The sequence below is a fragment of the Medicago truncatula genome, chromosome 2 (assembly GCF_003473485.1).
Source record: "Medicago truncatula cultivar Jemalong A17 chromosome 2, MtrunA17r5.0-ANR, whole genome shotgun sequence".
In the NCBI taxonomy this organism is placed as follows: domain Eukaryota; kingdom Viridiplantae; phylum Streptophyta; class Magnoliopsida; order Fabales; family Fabaceae; genus Medicago; species Medicago truncatula.
Genome location: NC_053043.1, coordinates 50,142,360 through 50,159,764, shown reverse-complemented (window position 1 = coordinate 50,159,764; position 17,405 = coordinate 50,142,360). Strand labels below are relative to the sequence as shown.

Below are 17,405 nucleotides of genomic sequence, written 5' to 3'. Positions count from 1 at the left end.
ATCACAGTGTTATGAAAGATTTGGTTAAAGTGAGATTACGGAAATGCCACTGGATCTGTATTCCTGTGTGGGGTACACTATTGTGGGTACGGAGATCCGTGTTGTGAGTGTGATAGATCTAACGTTTTGAGATGAACAGTGTTGGTAACAATTAACGAAGTAGAAAACCATGGAAACAAATATAGAATTGTTATATTAAAAACATGAAATGATATTTGTACGATTATTTTAAAAAAAAAATTGTCTTCATGAACTTAACTGAGTTGATATGGACAATATATAAAGTATATGTTCAAACCCCGACCACCACAAAAAAAAAAAAATTTGAACAATTATCTACATTTTATATTTTTTTTAAGGGAGGGATCAATCTATTTTATATTTTTATTAAAATATATATCTCTTATTATTTTTGTCTTGAAAAAGGAGAAGAATAATGTTGTTCTAAATGTTATTACAAAAAAAAATTCGTATATTTATCCTTATTGTTTTTAGGCTTAAATATGTATTTGATCCCTGCAATTAGGGGTCGTTTAAAAATTGGTCCCTGTATTCGCTAATCCTTGCAAACTAGCCTTGCAATCATTAATCATTTAAAATTTTGTCCCTCATCCCAGTTAATCACTGCCACGTCAGCTAATAAGTGAAATATGACTTGAAAGTACAAAAATACCCCTTGCAAATTACCATTTTCTCTTATTTTTCTCTCCTCTTCTCTTCTCCCCCGTATTATTTCCTTTCCTTCTTCTTCCTCGTCCTCTCCAAACACATAAATCACAACCCACCATCTTCTTCTCTAAAATCTCTCCAACAACTTTTTCTCTCAAAAAATTCATCATAAAGAAAATGGAAGCTTCATCCATACAATTTCTAATGTTACAGACACATTCATTTGAAGGAGCAAGAACAAGCCAAAACCAAATCAACAATCAAAACGGCTCTCTCCTCAGCCTCCGCTTCCACCGCCGTTGTCGTCGCTGCTTAACCGGTTGTGGAAATCGAATCTCTCCCTCAACCTCAACCACCACCGTTAATTGTGCCTGAAGCATCTGACAATTCACCGGGACCGGTTCAATCAAACTGGTGCAGAACGTGGAGAAATCGTACTGTTGATTGTTGTTGTTCTGTGATTTTCGTTGTTGTTACTGTTGAGATTTTCTGGTGAAAATCGTTATGTTGAAATTTTCGTTGTTGTCGTTGTTGATTGTTTTCGTTCTGGTGAGATTTTCGTAGCCGCGCTTTTTCCTGTTCTTGTTGAATCGGAAGGTTCTGTTTCTGAAGGGAAACATACCAGTTTGTGAAAATAGTTATAGTTAGCAGCAAAAACAACAGTGGATTGAATTCATAACAAAGCATAAGGAATACCATGTTCATCAGCTACGTCACAAACCCATGGAACAAAAGGAATGTTTATGATACATGAAATTGGTTTGTTTATGAATGCAGGAACAAAAATCATACTTTCCATTCTCTTTAAAATCATCAAAATGAACAAAAATCATACTTTCCATATCTGCAATAGTTTTCATGGAGCCGAATGTTGGAGGAGAAGAATAAAGCTTTGAAGAATAAAGCTTCGAAGGAGGAAGGTTGGAGGAGGAGGAAGATGATTGATTAAAGGGGTATTTTTGTCCTTTCAAGCCATTTTTTGTGCCATGTCAGCTAATCAGTGACGTGGCAGTAATTAATTGGGCTCAGGGACGAAATTTTAAATGATTAATGATTACAAGGTTAGTTTTCAAGGATTAGTGAATACAGGGACCAATTTTTAAACCACCCCTAATTGCAGGGATCAAATACATATTTAAGCCTTGTTTTTATTGATGTTGAATTAGCAGTTGCATTTTGATGTATTCTATCAATTTTAATGAATAAATATCATTTTAGTTTTGTTAGATAAAAGAATTAATTTTTGCTTCGTTAGACTTAATTTTAGTGTATATATACATACATAGTAATTATTTAGAGGGTATAGTTTCAATATTATATTCAATTAATGATAAATATTCTGAGATGAATATTTTAGGTTTTGAGTATAAAAAAGGGTTAAATATATTTTTGGTCCCTATAAATTTATCAACTTTTCGTTTTAGTCTCTATAAAATTTTGCTTCAACTTTTAGTCCCTATAAAAATTTTAATCACTACTTTTGGTCTCTATTTTGAAGTTAATATTAGTATTTTTTAATGAAATTGTGCAGAAATGTGTATAATATTGTAAAATTATTTCCCAAGAAAAATTAGAATTGTTTAACAAAACATAAATTTAATATAAATTTTTAACCATAATACATATAAAAATTCATGTTTTGTTAAAAAATTCTAAATTTTTTTGGGAGATGTTCTTATAATATTATAAATTTTTTTGAAAAATTTCATTCAAAAATATGAAATCTACATATGATTTTACTTTAAATGAGGGACCAAAAGTGAAGATTGAAAATTTTTTAAGGACTAAAAGTTGAAGGAAAATTTTAGATGGACTAAAACGAAAAGTTGGTATATTTATAAGGACCAAAAACATATTTGACAAAAAAAAAAAGCTTTGGATTTTAAATATGTCATCATGACAACAAATTTTTGGTCAAAGATAACATTCAATGAACAAAAATTAACACCTCACTTGTTTTAAATTTTGATTTTTTGTTCAAAGGTAAATGGGGAGTATCTTTTGATGGAAAATTCATAAATGGTGATGTTTCTTTTTTTTTAAGGTAAGAAAGGGTAATGTTTCTTGAACACCTCATCTATTCATTCTACATTTTGGACTGACTCCATATTTTCTTGATTTTTTTTCTTTGAGAGTATGAACATGATCTCCACCGAGATATAAAATGAATAGACGAGGTGTTCACCAAACATGACTTATTCGAAAAGGCACCGTTTTTTCTTTTTAAATTGATAAATTCAGATAAAAACAAATATTTTTTCACTTGAATTCGTACTTTCAAAAGAACGTAGTATTTAAGAAATAGGGAGGTAAAAATAGCTCCCAATGTAGCAAAAGTGTCCAAAGAAAAACACAAGACAGGTCAACCATGAACATACCTCTAGGCTCTAACTTAAACACTTGTATTAAAACTCAAATTACAACTGAATACACACAATCTAAATTGGATTTGGTAGGTCAAAGTGAAAACCGCATCTATCCCAAAGGCAACATCAACTCATCACCAGAAACCAATGTAAGGTACATGAGTTTTTCCCCGTAGCCAATAAGAATTATGGACCTAGCTCTAACCATATATGCTTCAATACAAAATCACTAGGCTAGTGCCATATACTACATTATTATTGTTACATTTATAAAACTTTAAACTTTACAGACATATTTTGGAGAGAACTCTACAATGACATGTTTTTATTTGTACCTAACTCAACACATAACTAGGTGTTGGTCATATATATTATAACTAGAAAAACATTAACGACACAACTTTTAACACGCTATTTCTAACAGATGTTTACTCTAGGATGAAATTAATTTGAGTCTCATCAAAATAGAAGTGAGAGCTTTAAATTTAATATGACTCACAAATTTCACCCAAGAATAAACACTACATTGAAAAGAATGTGCTAGTGTAGTACTAACATTCCTCCTTATTTTACAATGTAAATTAAACAACATAAAGTCTATTGTAGTCTTCCTCCAAAATCATATAGTGTGCAGTAATTTGCAGAGTTCACTGTAACGATGATAAATCCTTTGTCACAACCAAAAGCAAGTCTGCATAAAGTAGCAATATGTTGTCAATTAATGAGGTAAAAAAACAAGAGTCTATTGTTGATTAATAGTCAATTTAGAGAATTACTGAGATGATCCTTTTTTGTAGCCAATACTCCATACTCTCTCAAGACCAAAGTCCAACGTATTTTGAAGCCTGTAATAGTTAGTACTAGTAGCAATTGTTAAAAATTGTGAACCAGCAGAAATTTAATTAAATACATTAACATTTTTTTTTTATTAGGACCTACTGAGAAACTTTCATTAGCTAAAGAAAACATAAGAAAAAAAATGCAAACAAAGAAACTTTCAATAGCTAATGAAAATATGAAATACCTATAGGTGACAGCATCCCATATCTTAACAGTAGAATCCTCTGAAGCTGTTATTATTATAGGAATCTCAGGATGAGCACATATTGCTGTAACATTGTTTTTGTGTCCTTCAAGTGTTTGCACACAATTTTTAGAATCATAATCCCATACCTGTTGAAATATGAATTTAGTATAGGATAGAATTACATATTTCAAAGTCTGAAAGGACTAAATAATGAGTAACTGATATGCAAACCTTGGCAGTGTAATCATCAGAACCACTTAAAAGATATTGCTTATCATTGCTTTCAAAATAGTCTACACAATTCATTCCTTTCAAGTGTCCTTCAAAGGTAAAATTTGGAGCTGAGGAATCAATAGTCCAAATCTACAAAAACAGTAAATTGGTACAAAATGTTAGTTAATGATTTTGAAATATGTAGTAAGAAGCAGGGTTTTAGAAAGTTGCATCAACAAGATTTGATCCCGACACTCCACAATTATATCGAGGATCATCACGCTAGCCTTGAGCCCTTGACCATACGAATTACAGTTGAGGATTTTCGGTTAAGATACCTTTAAAGTTCCATCGAGGGATGCACTGGCAAAGGTAGATGGATCCTTGGGATTAAATGCCACTTGCATCACATAATGTGAGTTCCCTTCAAAAGTCTCATCACAAGACCAACCTTTTTTCCAATTCCACAACTTCAAGACTTGATCATCAGAAGCCGATACCACATATGGTAGAAATGGATGAACAGCCAAACTCCTAATATAATCTTTATGTGCCTCAAATTCTATTATCTTTTCCATTTTCTCATAATTGTAGACGCGAATATATTTGTCATCAGTTGCCGCGATAATCCAATTTTCCCGAACAATGAACTTTGCTGCTCTCACTGCAAGGCCAAACAGAAAAAAATGAGAAACACAACAAAAATAACTTGAATTCGGAACAAAATTGATACATTGTGAGTTGTGACATTTACCTGGAGATTCGCTAACTTTGAGAGACTTCTCCTCAGTCTGTCATATATAGTACATAACATCAATAAATGTAAAAAAATAAATACCGAATAATTTGTATGAGAGATCATTATTTTTCAGCAGAAGCTTCAAATATAATTGTTAACCTTTGTCTGATAGTTCCAAATAGAAATAGTTCCTGAATACAAACCCAATAGAACCCTGCATGAGAAAAGTATTATATTATCTCTAAGTGATTATTTTTATGTTACATATAGAATTTGCAAAAGGAAACTTGATAAACTGAATTCATGTAGGCCTTTATTGTGCAAGAAATATGCATTACCATGGCTCAGTTGGATGTAGATCAACAGATTTCACTCTTTCGCTGTTTTGAACAAATTCGTGCTGACCAAAGAGAAAATAGCAGCAAAATGTTAAGAGCAAAATTTGAATAGTAATGAATGAATAATATAAGTAAAATTAAAAATAAAAAAAAAATTAAGATAATCTAGAAAAGAGCAATACCTCAATTGCATGGGATAGTGTTTGTTCCTACAAATTCAACAACATAAGAAGCAATCAGCAGAGTAGTTAATTCATAGTTGATATCTTTCATCATTCAGCTTTAAGTATGCATGGTAATCAAGACTAACCCAAAAATTATGTGAAGTTTTCCTCGTAATTATATGCACCAGTTCTTTAGAAAAAATACAGCAAAATAGCAATGTCATTGTTAATTAAGGTTAACTATCTTTTTAAACATAGAAAGTGATATTGTGGCATATATATATATATATATATATATGAGGACATATCAGTGAGAATGGATTAGTTATATATATGAGAATGGTGAGAATACTTCTCAACCCTTGGATCAAAAACAAATGGTTCAAAGACTCACATGTGCCTCTCTCTAGTCTATCATTTCATATAAACCTGTTTTACCTTTTCATCTTCTTGGATTGACCGTCATCTACAACTGATTTTCACCTTACGCCTCATATGAACAACAAATATCTTCATCTTATTCATTTTCAATTTTCAATTTTTTAAGTTTAATAGTAGACAATGATTCTTTAAGCCTTTCACATAAATAAAAAAGATTCTTTAAGCTTAATAGACATATTACATTTCTGTTTTCATGTATACTGGATCGAGGGACGGACCCATAAGTCTTGAGTTGTGAGGGCAATACACGCACACATGCATCCATCCATATAGACACAGACACGCATGCGCGTGCACACACTACTTTAATTTTGAAAACATAAATATATCATAATTATTTAAAATATATATATATATATATATATATATATATATATATATATATATATATAATTCATAATTGTTCTCTTGCGATTTCACGTTCGGTTCTTAATAATATTCATTGTGGAGAAAACTCAATAAATTATGGAACGTATGATTATAGCATAAAAAATCAATAAATTAAACTCTAACACAATGCACATAAAATCAAAAATTGTATTTTTCAAAACAAAGAGGGAGAAGTGAATTACACACCATATTCGAAACTTGGTGATCTCAAATTCAACTGTTGATACAAGGATTGCTTGGTTGCTAGAAAATGTGATTTTTTTTTTTTATAAATGCTAGAAGAGATGTTGAAGATGGTATGATATTGGGTCGGAGTATTTTTGTTTATATAGTTAAGGATACTTCATAGTTAAGAAATGGAATTCCTTATGATCCAGGATGATGATGTTTGTCATCAGTGCATTATTTGCATTCGTAGATTCAGCTGTACACGGTCCAGATTGAGCTTATAAGTTCATATATTGTTAAATTTGACCAACTCTATGAATCATTATATGAAGCAAAGTGTTTATTCAAATTTGTATGGCTACTGTACGCGTAAGAAAAATCCATTTTTGTCTTATTGCTGCACTTATTTTTTACTACTTGTTAGAAGATTCATCTACGTATATTGGTCAATTACTTAGTCCTCTTCATTCAACGTTTTTTTAACAAAAATAACCTAAATAAATTTTGATTCAACATTTTTTTAGTAACTAAGATCTTCTGAGCGTAGCTACGATCAATTTTTTTTTTTTTAACAAAGCAACAATGTTAATTTGTTTCTAGCTAGTATTTATTGGGAGTGAAAGTCGCGTCGAAAGCCACTTTTATCATTCTTAACTTTTTTACGTTGGAGGAGAGAGTCACACCTAAAACCAGCTTTATCATCTCATCAAACAAAAATGTATCTAATAATTAAAAGAAAATTCTACTTGATATTTGACACCTAGCTACATAGCTTGTGGTGAATTGAATTTATAGCGTTGGGTAAAATTAATTGTTCAACTAGTTTTATAATGACCGTTGAATATTTTAACTAGTTGATAAATAAAAAATGATATAAAAATATATTCTTAAAAGAGATTTATGAGTTAGTAAAAGAAGTTATAAGAAAAACTTGATACCACACATATTTATTTGGGTTATTTAAGCATGCAGACTATAAGTTCAAAAATTTGTATCGACAGACAAGTTTAAAAATGAGTTTTACTTAAAATAACCTAAGTTTAATTTTAAATGAACAATTTTTTGTTTGATTTTACTTACTTCTCTGCTAAATTTCAGATTATCGGGGTTTTTTTCTCCTGAGAACTAGAGAGTTGAAAAAAAAAAGTTTTATAAAGCACTTAAATTAATTTCAAAGCACTTTTTAAAATTAAGTTTTCACTTGAGCTTCATCTGTTTACATTTATGTTATAATTTTTTAATTAAAAAAAGAAAAGAAAAAGAAAACAAAAACCTCATCAAGTAACTTGTTGGTCTGGGCTTCATGCCAGTCCAAAATTTGGGCTCTTTTTTCCTTATTGGGTAGATTTATCACCAAGTGCTTTGAAAGAGAGTGTTTCATTTCTCACCCTCCATGCTTCTTAAATGTCTTTTAAAATTTAGAAAATGTCCTCTAAAATTTTAGATTATGTAATCTGTAATGAAAATTGTTTTTCTGACATAGAATACTTCCTATTGACATAAATAAATGACGTTTTTACCCCAACAGCAGTTAACAACCGTTAACCTAAGCGCTTACAGGTAACAACCGCCGACTTCCAGCCCGCTGGAAATTGCTTCTCTGCACTTGCCCACTTACCACCAACTTCCATTTTTTAATTGCTTTTCTGATTCAATCACCGCTTTATTGAGTTACCTTACCTACAACTACAAGCCTTTCATATATCTTCATAATAAATGTGTGTCACAATTCACTCTAACTACAATACTCTCTTTACATTTTCCTTATTGTGGGTTTCTTCCTCTATTTATTTCATTCAACATTTCTTTGTCAAACACCAAGTCCAACTCCAAACCATTTTTTTTGCTGTTTTATTTTAACATGAAGGTGATGGATGAACCAATGCAACTACTTGCTTTGTTGAGTTTCTGTTCAATTTTTTTTCTTGTTGCTGCTGAAGATCCTTATAGATTCTTCGACTGGACTTTTACTTATGGTGACATTTATCCACATGGTTCTTCTTTTTCCATAAAATCAAATTGCAATTTCAATAAGTGAGTTTATGGAAATCACTACTTCTAACTGAGTTTGATCATCACTGTCCCTCTTTTAGTCTATCTTCTTCTGCCTTAAAAAGTTTCAATTTTGATTAATGGGGTACTCTGTTTTTTCTTTTACGACTTCCAAAAAAAAAAAAACTGTGTTTTTGTTCTATTTTTTTGCCTTGAGATGAGGAGGAGAGAGAGAAACAGAATGAAAAGTTGATGATAGTGGCAATTAAATCAGAAAAGCAATTAAAAAATGGAAGTGTAGCAGAGTAAGTGCGTATATGCAGAAAAACAATTAACTACCGCTGGAATTAACTACCGCTGGAAGCCAGCGGTTGTTAACTGACACTTAGACTAACGAGTGTTAACTGCGGTTTGAGATAAAATCATCATTTACTTGTGTCAATAGGACGCAAATTGCTTTTAAACATTCCGATTTTCGATTGCAAAGAGAAAACAAGGATTTTTAAATATACGAATTTTAGAATCCGAATACCCATTTTACATGCTTCAAATCCCTCTTGTGTCAAAATTAAATTTCACATTATTTCTCATGATTTTTTTTTACACAAGAGAGGTTCGAATCATGTAAAGGAGTGCTCGAATTCTAGAATCTGAAATGTTTGCTTTGTTCAAATTTTAGAATCCAAATTGATAAAAAACCATGAAGAAACAAATAAGCACGTTTAACCACGGTTCAACTTTGGCTAAAACAATTGTGGTTAATTTTTTGCATTTGTAGAATAAAAAAAATCATATCATATAATCCAAAAATATGGAGGGCATCTTCGAAATCTCAAGAGGCGTGAGGAGCATGAAGGGTGGGAAAAAAATCTCTTCAAAAGATATAAAAAAAAAATTAGAAGATAAAACCACACATTCTATGTAGTAACTTCTCAAATAAATCTGGTACATGTTTTCTAGTGGACCGCCACCTTATAGGTGGTCCACAATGGACAAATACTTAAAAAATGATCTAAAACACCACATCGACATAAGTGTTTCTATAATGTGATTCTTCCATGTGTAACGATTGAGATTGTGGCCATATCGTTGTCTATTTAACAAAAAAATGTCAGGAAATGTATGTATACTTCAAAACACAATTTTTATTTATTTATTTTCTTTTGGTCAAACCAACACCAATTAGGCCATCGTTTCAAATGTAATGACGAAGATAATTGTGAACTTCTAATTTTGAAAGGCAACGTCAATCATCGTTGATGTTTTGAGCAAATTTTAAGTATTATCTCTCTGTGTGTGTGTGTGTGTGTGTGTGTGTGAGAGAGAGAGAGAGAGAGAGTATGAATGTATGATAAAAAAATGATCATGTCTAACTGGATCACATCTAGGGGTGTTCAAAATCAAACCAACCCAATAAAAAAATCGCAAACCAAACCAATCCAAATCAAAACCGCACTTGGTTCGGATGACTTTTGCACTGAACCGCGCGGTTCGGTTTGGTTTACGGTTTGCATCTCAGCAACCGAACCAAACCAAACCAAACCGCAAAAATAATGAATATTACTTAAACATGTACTAGCTCAGTTACATAACTCAAGAATAATCTCTTTTGATTCGATTTTTTCATTGTTGCACGATCAAGTTCGATTCTAATTCCTTTCCATCTCTTTCAATTCATTTCCAGTGATGAATTTGTTTCCTTTACTTCCAAATATTTTGTTTCTTGCTTATGTTTCTTCTTAATTTTACCTATTTTGATATAAGTTTTACCTAATATTTTATCATATAAACAACAAAATAAAATGTCCTACGATTATTTTGTAACAAGTTGGCAATATTAGAGTTAATGTAATATTTTTTATCTCGCGATAAACCACACAAACCGAACCAATCAAAACCCCATTGGTTTGGTTGGTTTGGTTTGGATGACTTTTTAAAAATCAACCGAACCAAACCAAACCGCATGCTTTTTTTATTTTGCGGTTTGGATGACTTTTATGCTCAAAACCGAACCAAACCGCCCTGCGAACACCCTAATCACATCAACTTTATAACCTATAGCTCTTAATCATGGTTCAATTATTAACCGCTTAATGCAGGCATGGTTAAAGGGTAAGACCACCGAGACAATCGACTTAAGCCTAAAACAAATGTTTGCTTGATAAAAATGTCTTATATTATGCTAAAATTAATAAAATACCCCTATTATCTAAAATTAATATTGTCTCAACAAAAATTAAATCAATTGAATTTGTTGTCAATAAAAAAAAAATATCAAATGAAATTGAGTACATTGGTTTAAGAGATGATTTTGTATAAAAAAAACGTAATTAAATTTTATTTAAAAACAAAATAAAGTGAAATTTATTTTATTAATACTATTATGAACTTTAAAAAAACATCATCTTCAAATTTATTTTGAACCTCAATATATGTTGGACGGACTTGTCTTCTAGTCACCCTACCCCTGCAAGCACAAATCTTTAAAATGGATTTTCAAATCTCAAATAGCATGAAATATCGTGTTTGTAAGCACAGAGAGTGGGAGACTAATAGCATGTTCAATATCGTGTTTGTAATCTCATCTCAAATAGTTTGAAGCATTAATGGTCATGTAGGTGACAGGAGAATAGTATGAAATATTTGGATAAGATTTTTTTATAATAAAGTGGAGAGGGCCAAATATATTGCATCGGTCCATTACAAGGGATTACGATTAATTAGATATGTAATTTTCTCGATCTCAAAAAAAAAAAAAAAAAAGATATGTAATTTTCTCAACAAAAAAAAAACTTTTTTTAATTGTTTTTTATTCATTTGCCACAATTTTTTTAAAAATGAAAATCTGAATATAAATTAACTTATCTAAAATATAAAGGTATTTTAAGAATCTGATGGTAGGACTTAAAAGATAACACATATATAAAGTTGAAAGATATGTTTGAACTATCATGAGTATCTAAATATTTCAAAGCTCGTTAATTATATATTTTTTTTTTGTGTATACTTGAATATATTTTTTCTAAAGCAAAGTTAATATCAATAATTATAGATAGAAAGAAATGGTCAAAACATGAAACCATAAATTTTTAATGTGGAAAACTCTAGTCAATTAATATAAGAAAATAAAAATCACAAAACCTAGTCCATAGAAAAATACACTAAATAAAATAATAGGTTAGATACAACTAATAGTTTTCCTAGCACCACTATGAACTAACAAATTATAAGAATTATCACCAAATGAAGTGAAAATATATACAATAAAACCCAATAGTATAAACAAAATCGATGCAATATAGAAGATACCCCACATTAAAATTTCATAAAAAAGCTGAATTTTTTATTAGCATAATGTGCTTAGAAACACCCCACATTTGTCTACTATAAGTCAACTTCTGAATTCTCCAATTGACTTGCCAATGCAGAACGAGCTAGAAAATAGAAAAAAAGCAGCATTTTCATATAATTAATTGTATTCACCACAAACAAATTTTGGTATTTATTATGAGCGGTGCTATGTCCAGCGAGAGAATTTCTAACGAATGGATTGCGAAGGCCAGTTAAAATAATTGATATGATATACATGAAACAATTTTATAAAAAATCTAATGGACAAACGGTGGTTGACACTGTCGCTTTATGTAACATTTCCCATTCATTATAACATAATTTTGTTTTCTTTTGAACTTTGTCCTCTCTTGTACCAAAAAATAAAATAAAAAAAGTGAAAATTTGTGTAGAATTTTGAGTTTTTTTATTCTAAAATTAATTTTTACATGATTTAAATGTTGTTAATCATTTTACCTTATACTAGTATGTTATTTTAATCAAAATCAATTAATTTAAAATTAATTTTCCTCACTCCAAAACTAAATGCCCACAAAAAAAGATGAGATTGAGTTGACCCAAAAGCACTATTCATTTTTTTTTTTTAAGTAGCATAGTGGCTGGAGCTCCCACACTTTAAATGTGGAGAAATGAGGTGTCCGAGGTTCGAAAACAAAATGATTAAGTCCATCATTTTGATCTTTAAGTTTGCATTAAAACATTTTATTTTTACTTTTAATCACAAATGTAAGTTTACAAGTGCATTTTCATTAATAAAATTGATTCATCTACAATTGCATGTATGGTGCGGCAACAACGAGAGCCATTATCTTTAAATATAAGGGCTCTCGTAGCCGTAGCGGTAGAGAATTCAGTGCATAATAAGAACTCAACATAAAAGTCCTACGTAGCTAGCTACATTCACAAAAACCATGAGAGCATAGGTGTCTGTTTTGAGTGCCTTCACCACTACGGTTTTAATGGCACAAAACGCAAGCATTTCTGCTTTGAATATCCTCCATGTTGACTTCTAGTGGATGAGCAATGGTGTTATTTAGGGAAACCGAAATTGAATATCAATATGGACATCATTAAATCTATAGAACTACGATGATACATTAGAGTCACGAGGGGTATATTCCAAGGATAAACTCCTCCACTTACACTCACCACCATGTTACTCAAAGCTAGCTAATTATTTTGTCCCTTCAAAATTCATAACTTAGAATAAGGAACGGTCCTATAGTCAAGCACTAAAATTCCACAACTGGCTTATTAGTTTGATGCAATTTTAATCGTGAGTTGAGCATTTGTACTATCTTGTCATGTGACACAAGTGTGGTACTTTTATGTTTCCTTGTGACCTAAATGATGCAACCAAGTACTGTTGTTATGCAATATATATGTTCTATTTATTTATTTATTGGACGGTATGTTCTATTTGAAATATAGTAGTATATGGTTATGTAATGTCCATAAATTTCAATACTAGTACACAATAGAAAGAGAAAAAAAATGCATTTTCTTCTTTTTCAAATAAATAAATATTACTTGTTACTAGTATATTATTTAGTGGTCATGATGATTTGAACTTTAGACTTCCTTTTCAAATTCTTGAGTGTTTAAGTGATAGCAATCACTTGAGCTTCACCTTGGAGACATTGGTTAAGGAATTGTTTTTTTTTTTTTTTCTTTTTTAGTCGGTGTCTTTGGGGCATTTGTAAAGGAATTTATAAATAAAAATTTCGTCTTGAAAACCTAAGTTATTATTTTTTATCAAGTAATAATTACATAATTTTTTTTTTATAAAAATTTACTTGTTTTGATTGTTTAATCAATGTCCATGACACACTCTTTAACATTCTCCTTTATTAATTACAATTTCTTACATAGATGATGGGTCAAGATCCTCTTCATTTAATGGACATTTTTATTTAAAGAGAGATAAACTCATAACATAAAATAATATTATTATTTTATTTCATAAGTTCATCTCTCTTCAAATGAAAGTGTTTATAAACAGAGGATTTCAACTCACATAGGACATGACCACGATTAGACTTTGGAGTGTTGTCATATATCCTTCCTTTGTCCTCTCTTTTTTTGGTTGAATTTTCCTTCCTTTGTGCTCTTGCCCTAATATCCATATGGTCATGAACTCATGATGTTTTTTTTAACATTATGAGGGATTTCAATATTTCATAGTGAGAAATTTATAAAAACAAATTTAACATATTGTATGTATTTTATGAAAGTGAGTCAATTCTCTCAAGCTTAACTTTAATATTAGACCGCTCAGTATACTTGGGAAGCTTGTTCCTGCTCCAGCCCTAAAAGAGATTATTATTTTTTATTTAACTTTCATTGGTGGGGGGCATAAAAAAGAAAGGGCATTTAATTTAAAGAAATCTACGTTAGATTGTTGTAAAAGGAAGAATCGAATTCCTGACAGCAAAATAAAAATGCTAGGGGTTAATGTATATATATAGAAATTAGGATCTCAACATTGACCTATAATAAAAATAGTCATCATAAAAGAGAAAATGAATTAATCTACCATTGCTAGCTAGCCATGTGGTACCATCAAACACCTTTCTTTTCACTCAAATATTAATCTGAAAAGAGAACCTTTGAAAATGGAAGGGTAAGGAAAATGCATCAAGTCCATCCATTAATTGTTGAATTCCTTTTGAATTGGGAGAGTATCTGATCCATCAATTGTGGGTACCTTATAAATCATGCATAAATATTTTCCCTAGCTGTACATTAATTTTATTTCAGGGTAGCAATAATAATATTCAAACGCAACTCTCTTCCGCCGCATATACTATGTCTTTCCCCTTGAGTAAAAACTTCACCAAGGTCCTTTTAACTTATTTTAAAGTTTAAGATAAATCCTTCAACATTTTTCTTTGTCAAATTAAGATTTAATATACAATTTAGTCCCTTGTAACAATCGTTCATTTCAGTCCTTGGTTTTTTTGAATAGCACAATAGCTCCCGAGATTGTTATGCGTCAATCAGCTTCATCCCTCTATCAGCTTCATGTGTTACACATGATTAGGTGCGATGTTAAACAATGATGTGGCAATTCATATGTGTTTCAAATTACCTCCAAGTTGAATATTTAGGGAATAAAGATTAAAAATTGAATTAATTAACTCAAATTAAGTGTGTTTTTAAAATCTTTAGCCAATTGCTATGGTTTTTATAGAATTGTTTAAGAGTTAGTTCGTTGCATAATAATGTTTACATTTTTAGCCCTATATAAGCGATGGTGATTTGAAACTTGTGTCGACTGACACATCATTGTTTAACACCGTTTGTCATCATGAGCAACATTTGAAGTTAACTGATGGATGAAACTAATTGATGTATAATTTAAAAAATTTAAAATTATCTTTTAAATATAAAAGTTATATTTAAAAGATAACTTTTAAAAAATTTAAGACATTGAATGCACATTAACGAAAAAACTTTTATATTTGGCTTCTTAAGTTAGCATTTCATATATAATTTTTTTTTTTTTTGGTTACTTTTCTTCGCCCACCGTGGGGCTCGAACCCACGACCACAAGGTTAAGAGCCTTGCGCTCCAAAATAAAAGATAAACTTTAACGACTTGTTAAACATAAACGACAAACTTGACACGAAATAAAAGATAAAAAGACATTTTTAAAACTTTAACTTTAAATTAAGTTGAAGACTCTAGAGTAGTTTTGACTAGAAAATCTACCACTCTACACGTGTCTAGCTTGTCAAAACATCTATTTTGCCCCAAAATTATCAGTGCTTCTCTTTTTCTTTTTTTTGGTCAGGAGTGCTTCTCTTAATATACGTATTAATTAACTAACTTGAGGATGTGAACCACAAATGGTTGAGTTGGGCTTGCAGAAACTTTTGACTAAAAGCAGAAAGAGTTGCTTAATTTAGTTTAAGACAAATACTACACTCAACCTTTTTAGTTTGGATTGAAGCAATTGGTTCTTACAACAAGAAAAATTGTTAAGAAATGTAAATGTTTGCTTTTTGTTAAAGAAGGAAGTTATTATTATACCCTATTTGGAACAATTTTTTTTTAACAAGCAAAAATGAAATTATATTAACACTGCAATAGTAATCTCCTCAGCACAAGATGTACCAAAAGAACCACTAGAAAAGAAGCCGTTCACAAAACATATAAAGAGAATCTATCCAATGCCTAAATACGACAAATTACTAGACCACCACATGTGTTCACTAAAAACAAACATAACCTTTTTGGCTTTCAGCCACCATAAAGGATGGTATTTTACTTTGTCTAATAGCTGATCTAGAGTGCATTCTTTCTGTTTAAATAATCTAGCATTTCTTTCATTCCATAACACCCAGACTGTGAGAAGCCAAATAAGCTGCATAAAAGATCTTCGGGATTTCAAAACACCTATATAATTAGTAAACTGAATAAAGTGGTCAGCAATATCATCATGGTCAACACCATCGAAACCAATCCAGGACCGCACTAAAGGCCACAACAACCCAAAGCACGGACATAATAAGAACAAGTGATGAGCATCCTCCACCTGACCACAGCCTGAAACACACTGACACGCCTCGGTATCAATAACACCACGCAGCGCCAAATTTGTTTTGGTAGGCAGGCGATCACAGATCAGTCTCCAAACAAAAATTGACACCTTTAGGGGGAACCTGTTTATGCCAAATTAAATCGTTGTTCTGCACAACTCGAGGATTCTCCTGAGCTGTGAGCATATCATATACCCCACGAACAGAATAGCCTCCAGAAGGGTTCAACAACCACTGCCAAACATCAAAAGAAAGAGGCTGCAAGGAAACATCAGACAGTAATAACCTACACTCCGCTAAAAGATCCTCCTCCCACAACCTCCTACGCCACTGCCAACCACCCCTCCCTTACTCCCAACCAAGTGAGAACATGTCTTTAACCGTTATTGATTTATTCAAGGCTAAATCAAATAACCTACTAAAGCGCTCCCTCAAAGCAACATCACCACACCACCGATCATGCCAAAAAAGAGTGGCTCCCCATCACCCATACGCGACACCACACTTTCCCAAAACCAACCATTATCACCGCCCCATATCCCATCCCTAATCTTCACAACCTCCGCCCACAACGTAAAACCACTCCGACCCCCAACCTCCCGTCCTCCTCACCATATCTCGCCGCAAACACACGGTACCACAACCCATCTCTATCCACTAACATCCTCCAGCACCACTTACCTAGCAACGCCTCATTAAACTCCTTCAACTGTCTAACACCCAAACCTCCATACTCCTTTCGTAAACACACATACCTCCATCCTACCCAAGATATTTTTCTATAATCCTCACCCCCTCCCCAAAAAAAAAAAAAAATTAATCAAAAGAGATTCAATAGAAGAGATTATACATGATGGAGCCTTGAAGAAGGAAAGAGCATAGACAGATAGAGCGGTCAAGACAGACTTTAGGAGAATTAAACGGTCACCGAAGGAGAGAAACCGACTTTGCCAATCAGACAGTCTAGATTTTATACGGTTAACCACAGGTTCCCATAAAGACA

At 31.5% G+C, this 17,405-nt stretch overlaps 1 protein-coding gene across 1 annotated transcript; it reads right to left on the bottom strand.

The window, feature by feature from the left end:
* Positions 1 to 3,236: 3,236 nt before the first annotated feature.
* LOC25487932 (coatomer subunit beta'-3) lies at positions 3,237 to 6,669 on the bottom strand. The gene is made up of 10 exons (XM_013610082.3): positions 6,534 to 6,669; positions 5,535 to 5,561; positions 5,353 to 5,414; positions 5,174 to 5,228; positions 5,030 to 5,066; positions 4,614 to 4,939; positions 4,294 to 4,425; positions 4,060 to 4,208; positions 3,812 to 3,880; positions 3,237 to 3,726 (listed from the first exon to the last, which is right to left on the bottom strand). Exons 1-10 carry the CDS (start codon positions 6,534 to 6,536, stop codon positions 3,633 to 3,635), a joined length of 954 nt encoding a protein of 317 aa, XP_013465536.1. The 5' UTR covers positions 6,537 to 6,669; the 3' UTR covers positions 3,237 to 3,632.
* Between the last annotated feature and the right edge of the window lie 10,736 nt (positions 6,670 to 17,405).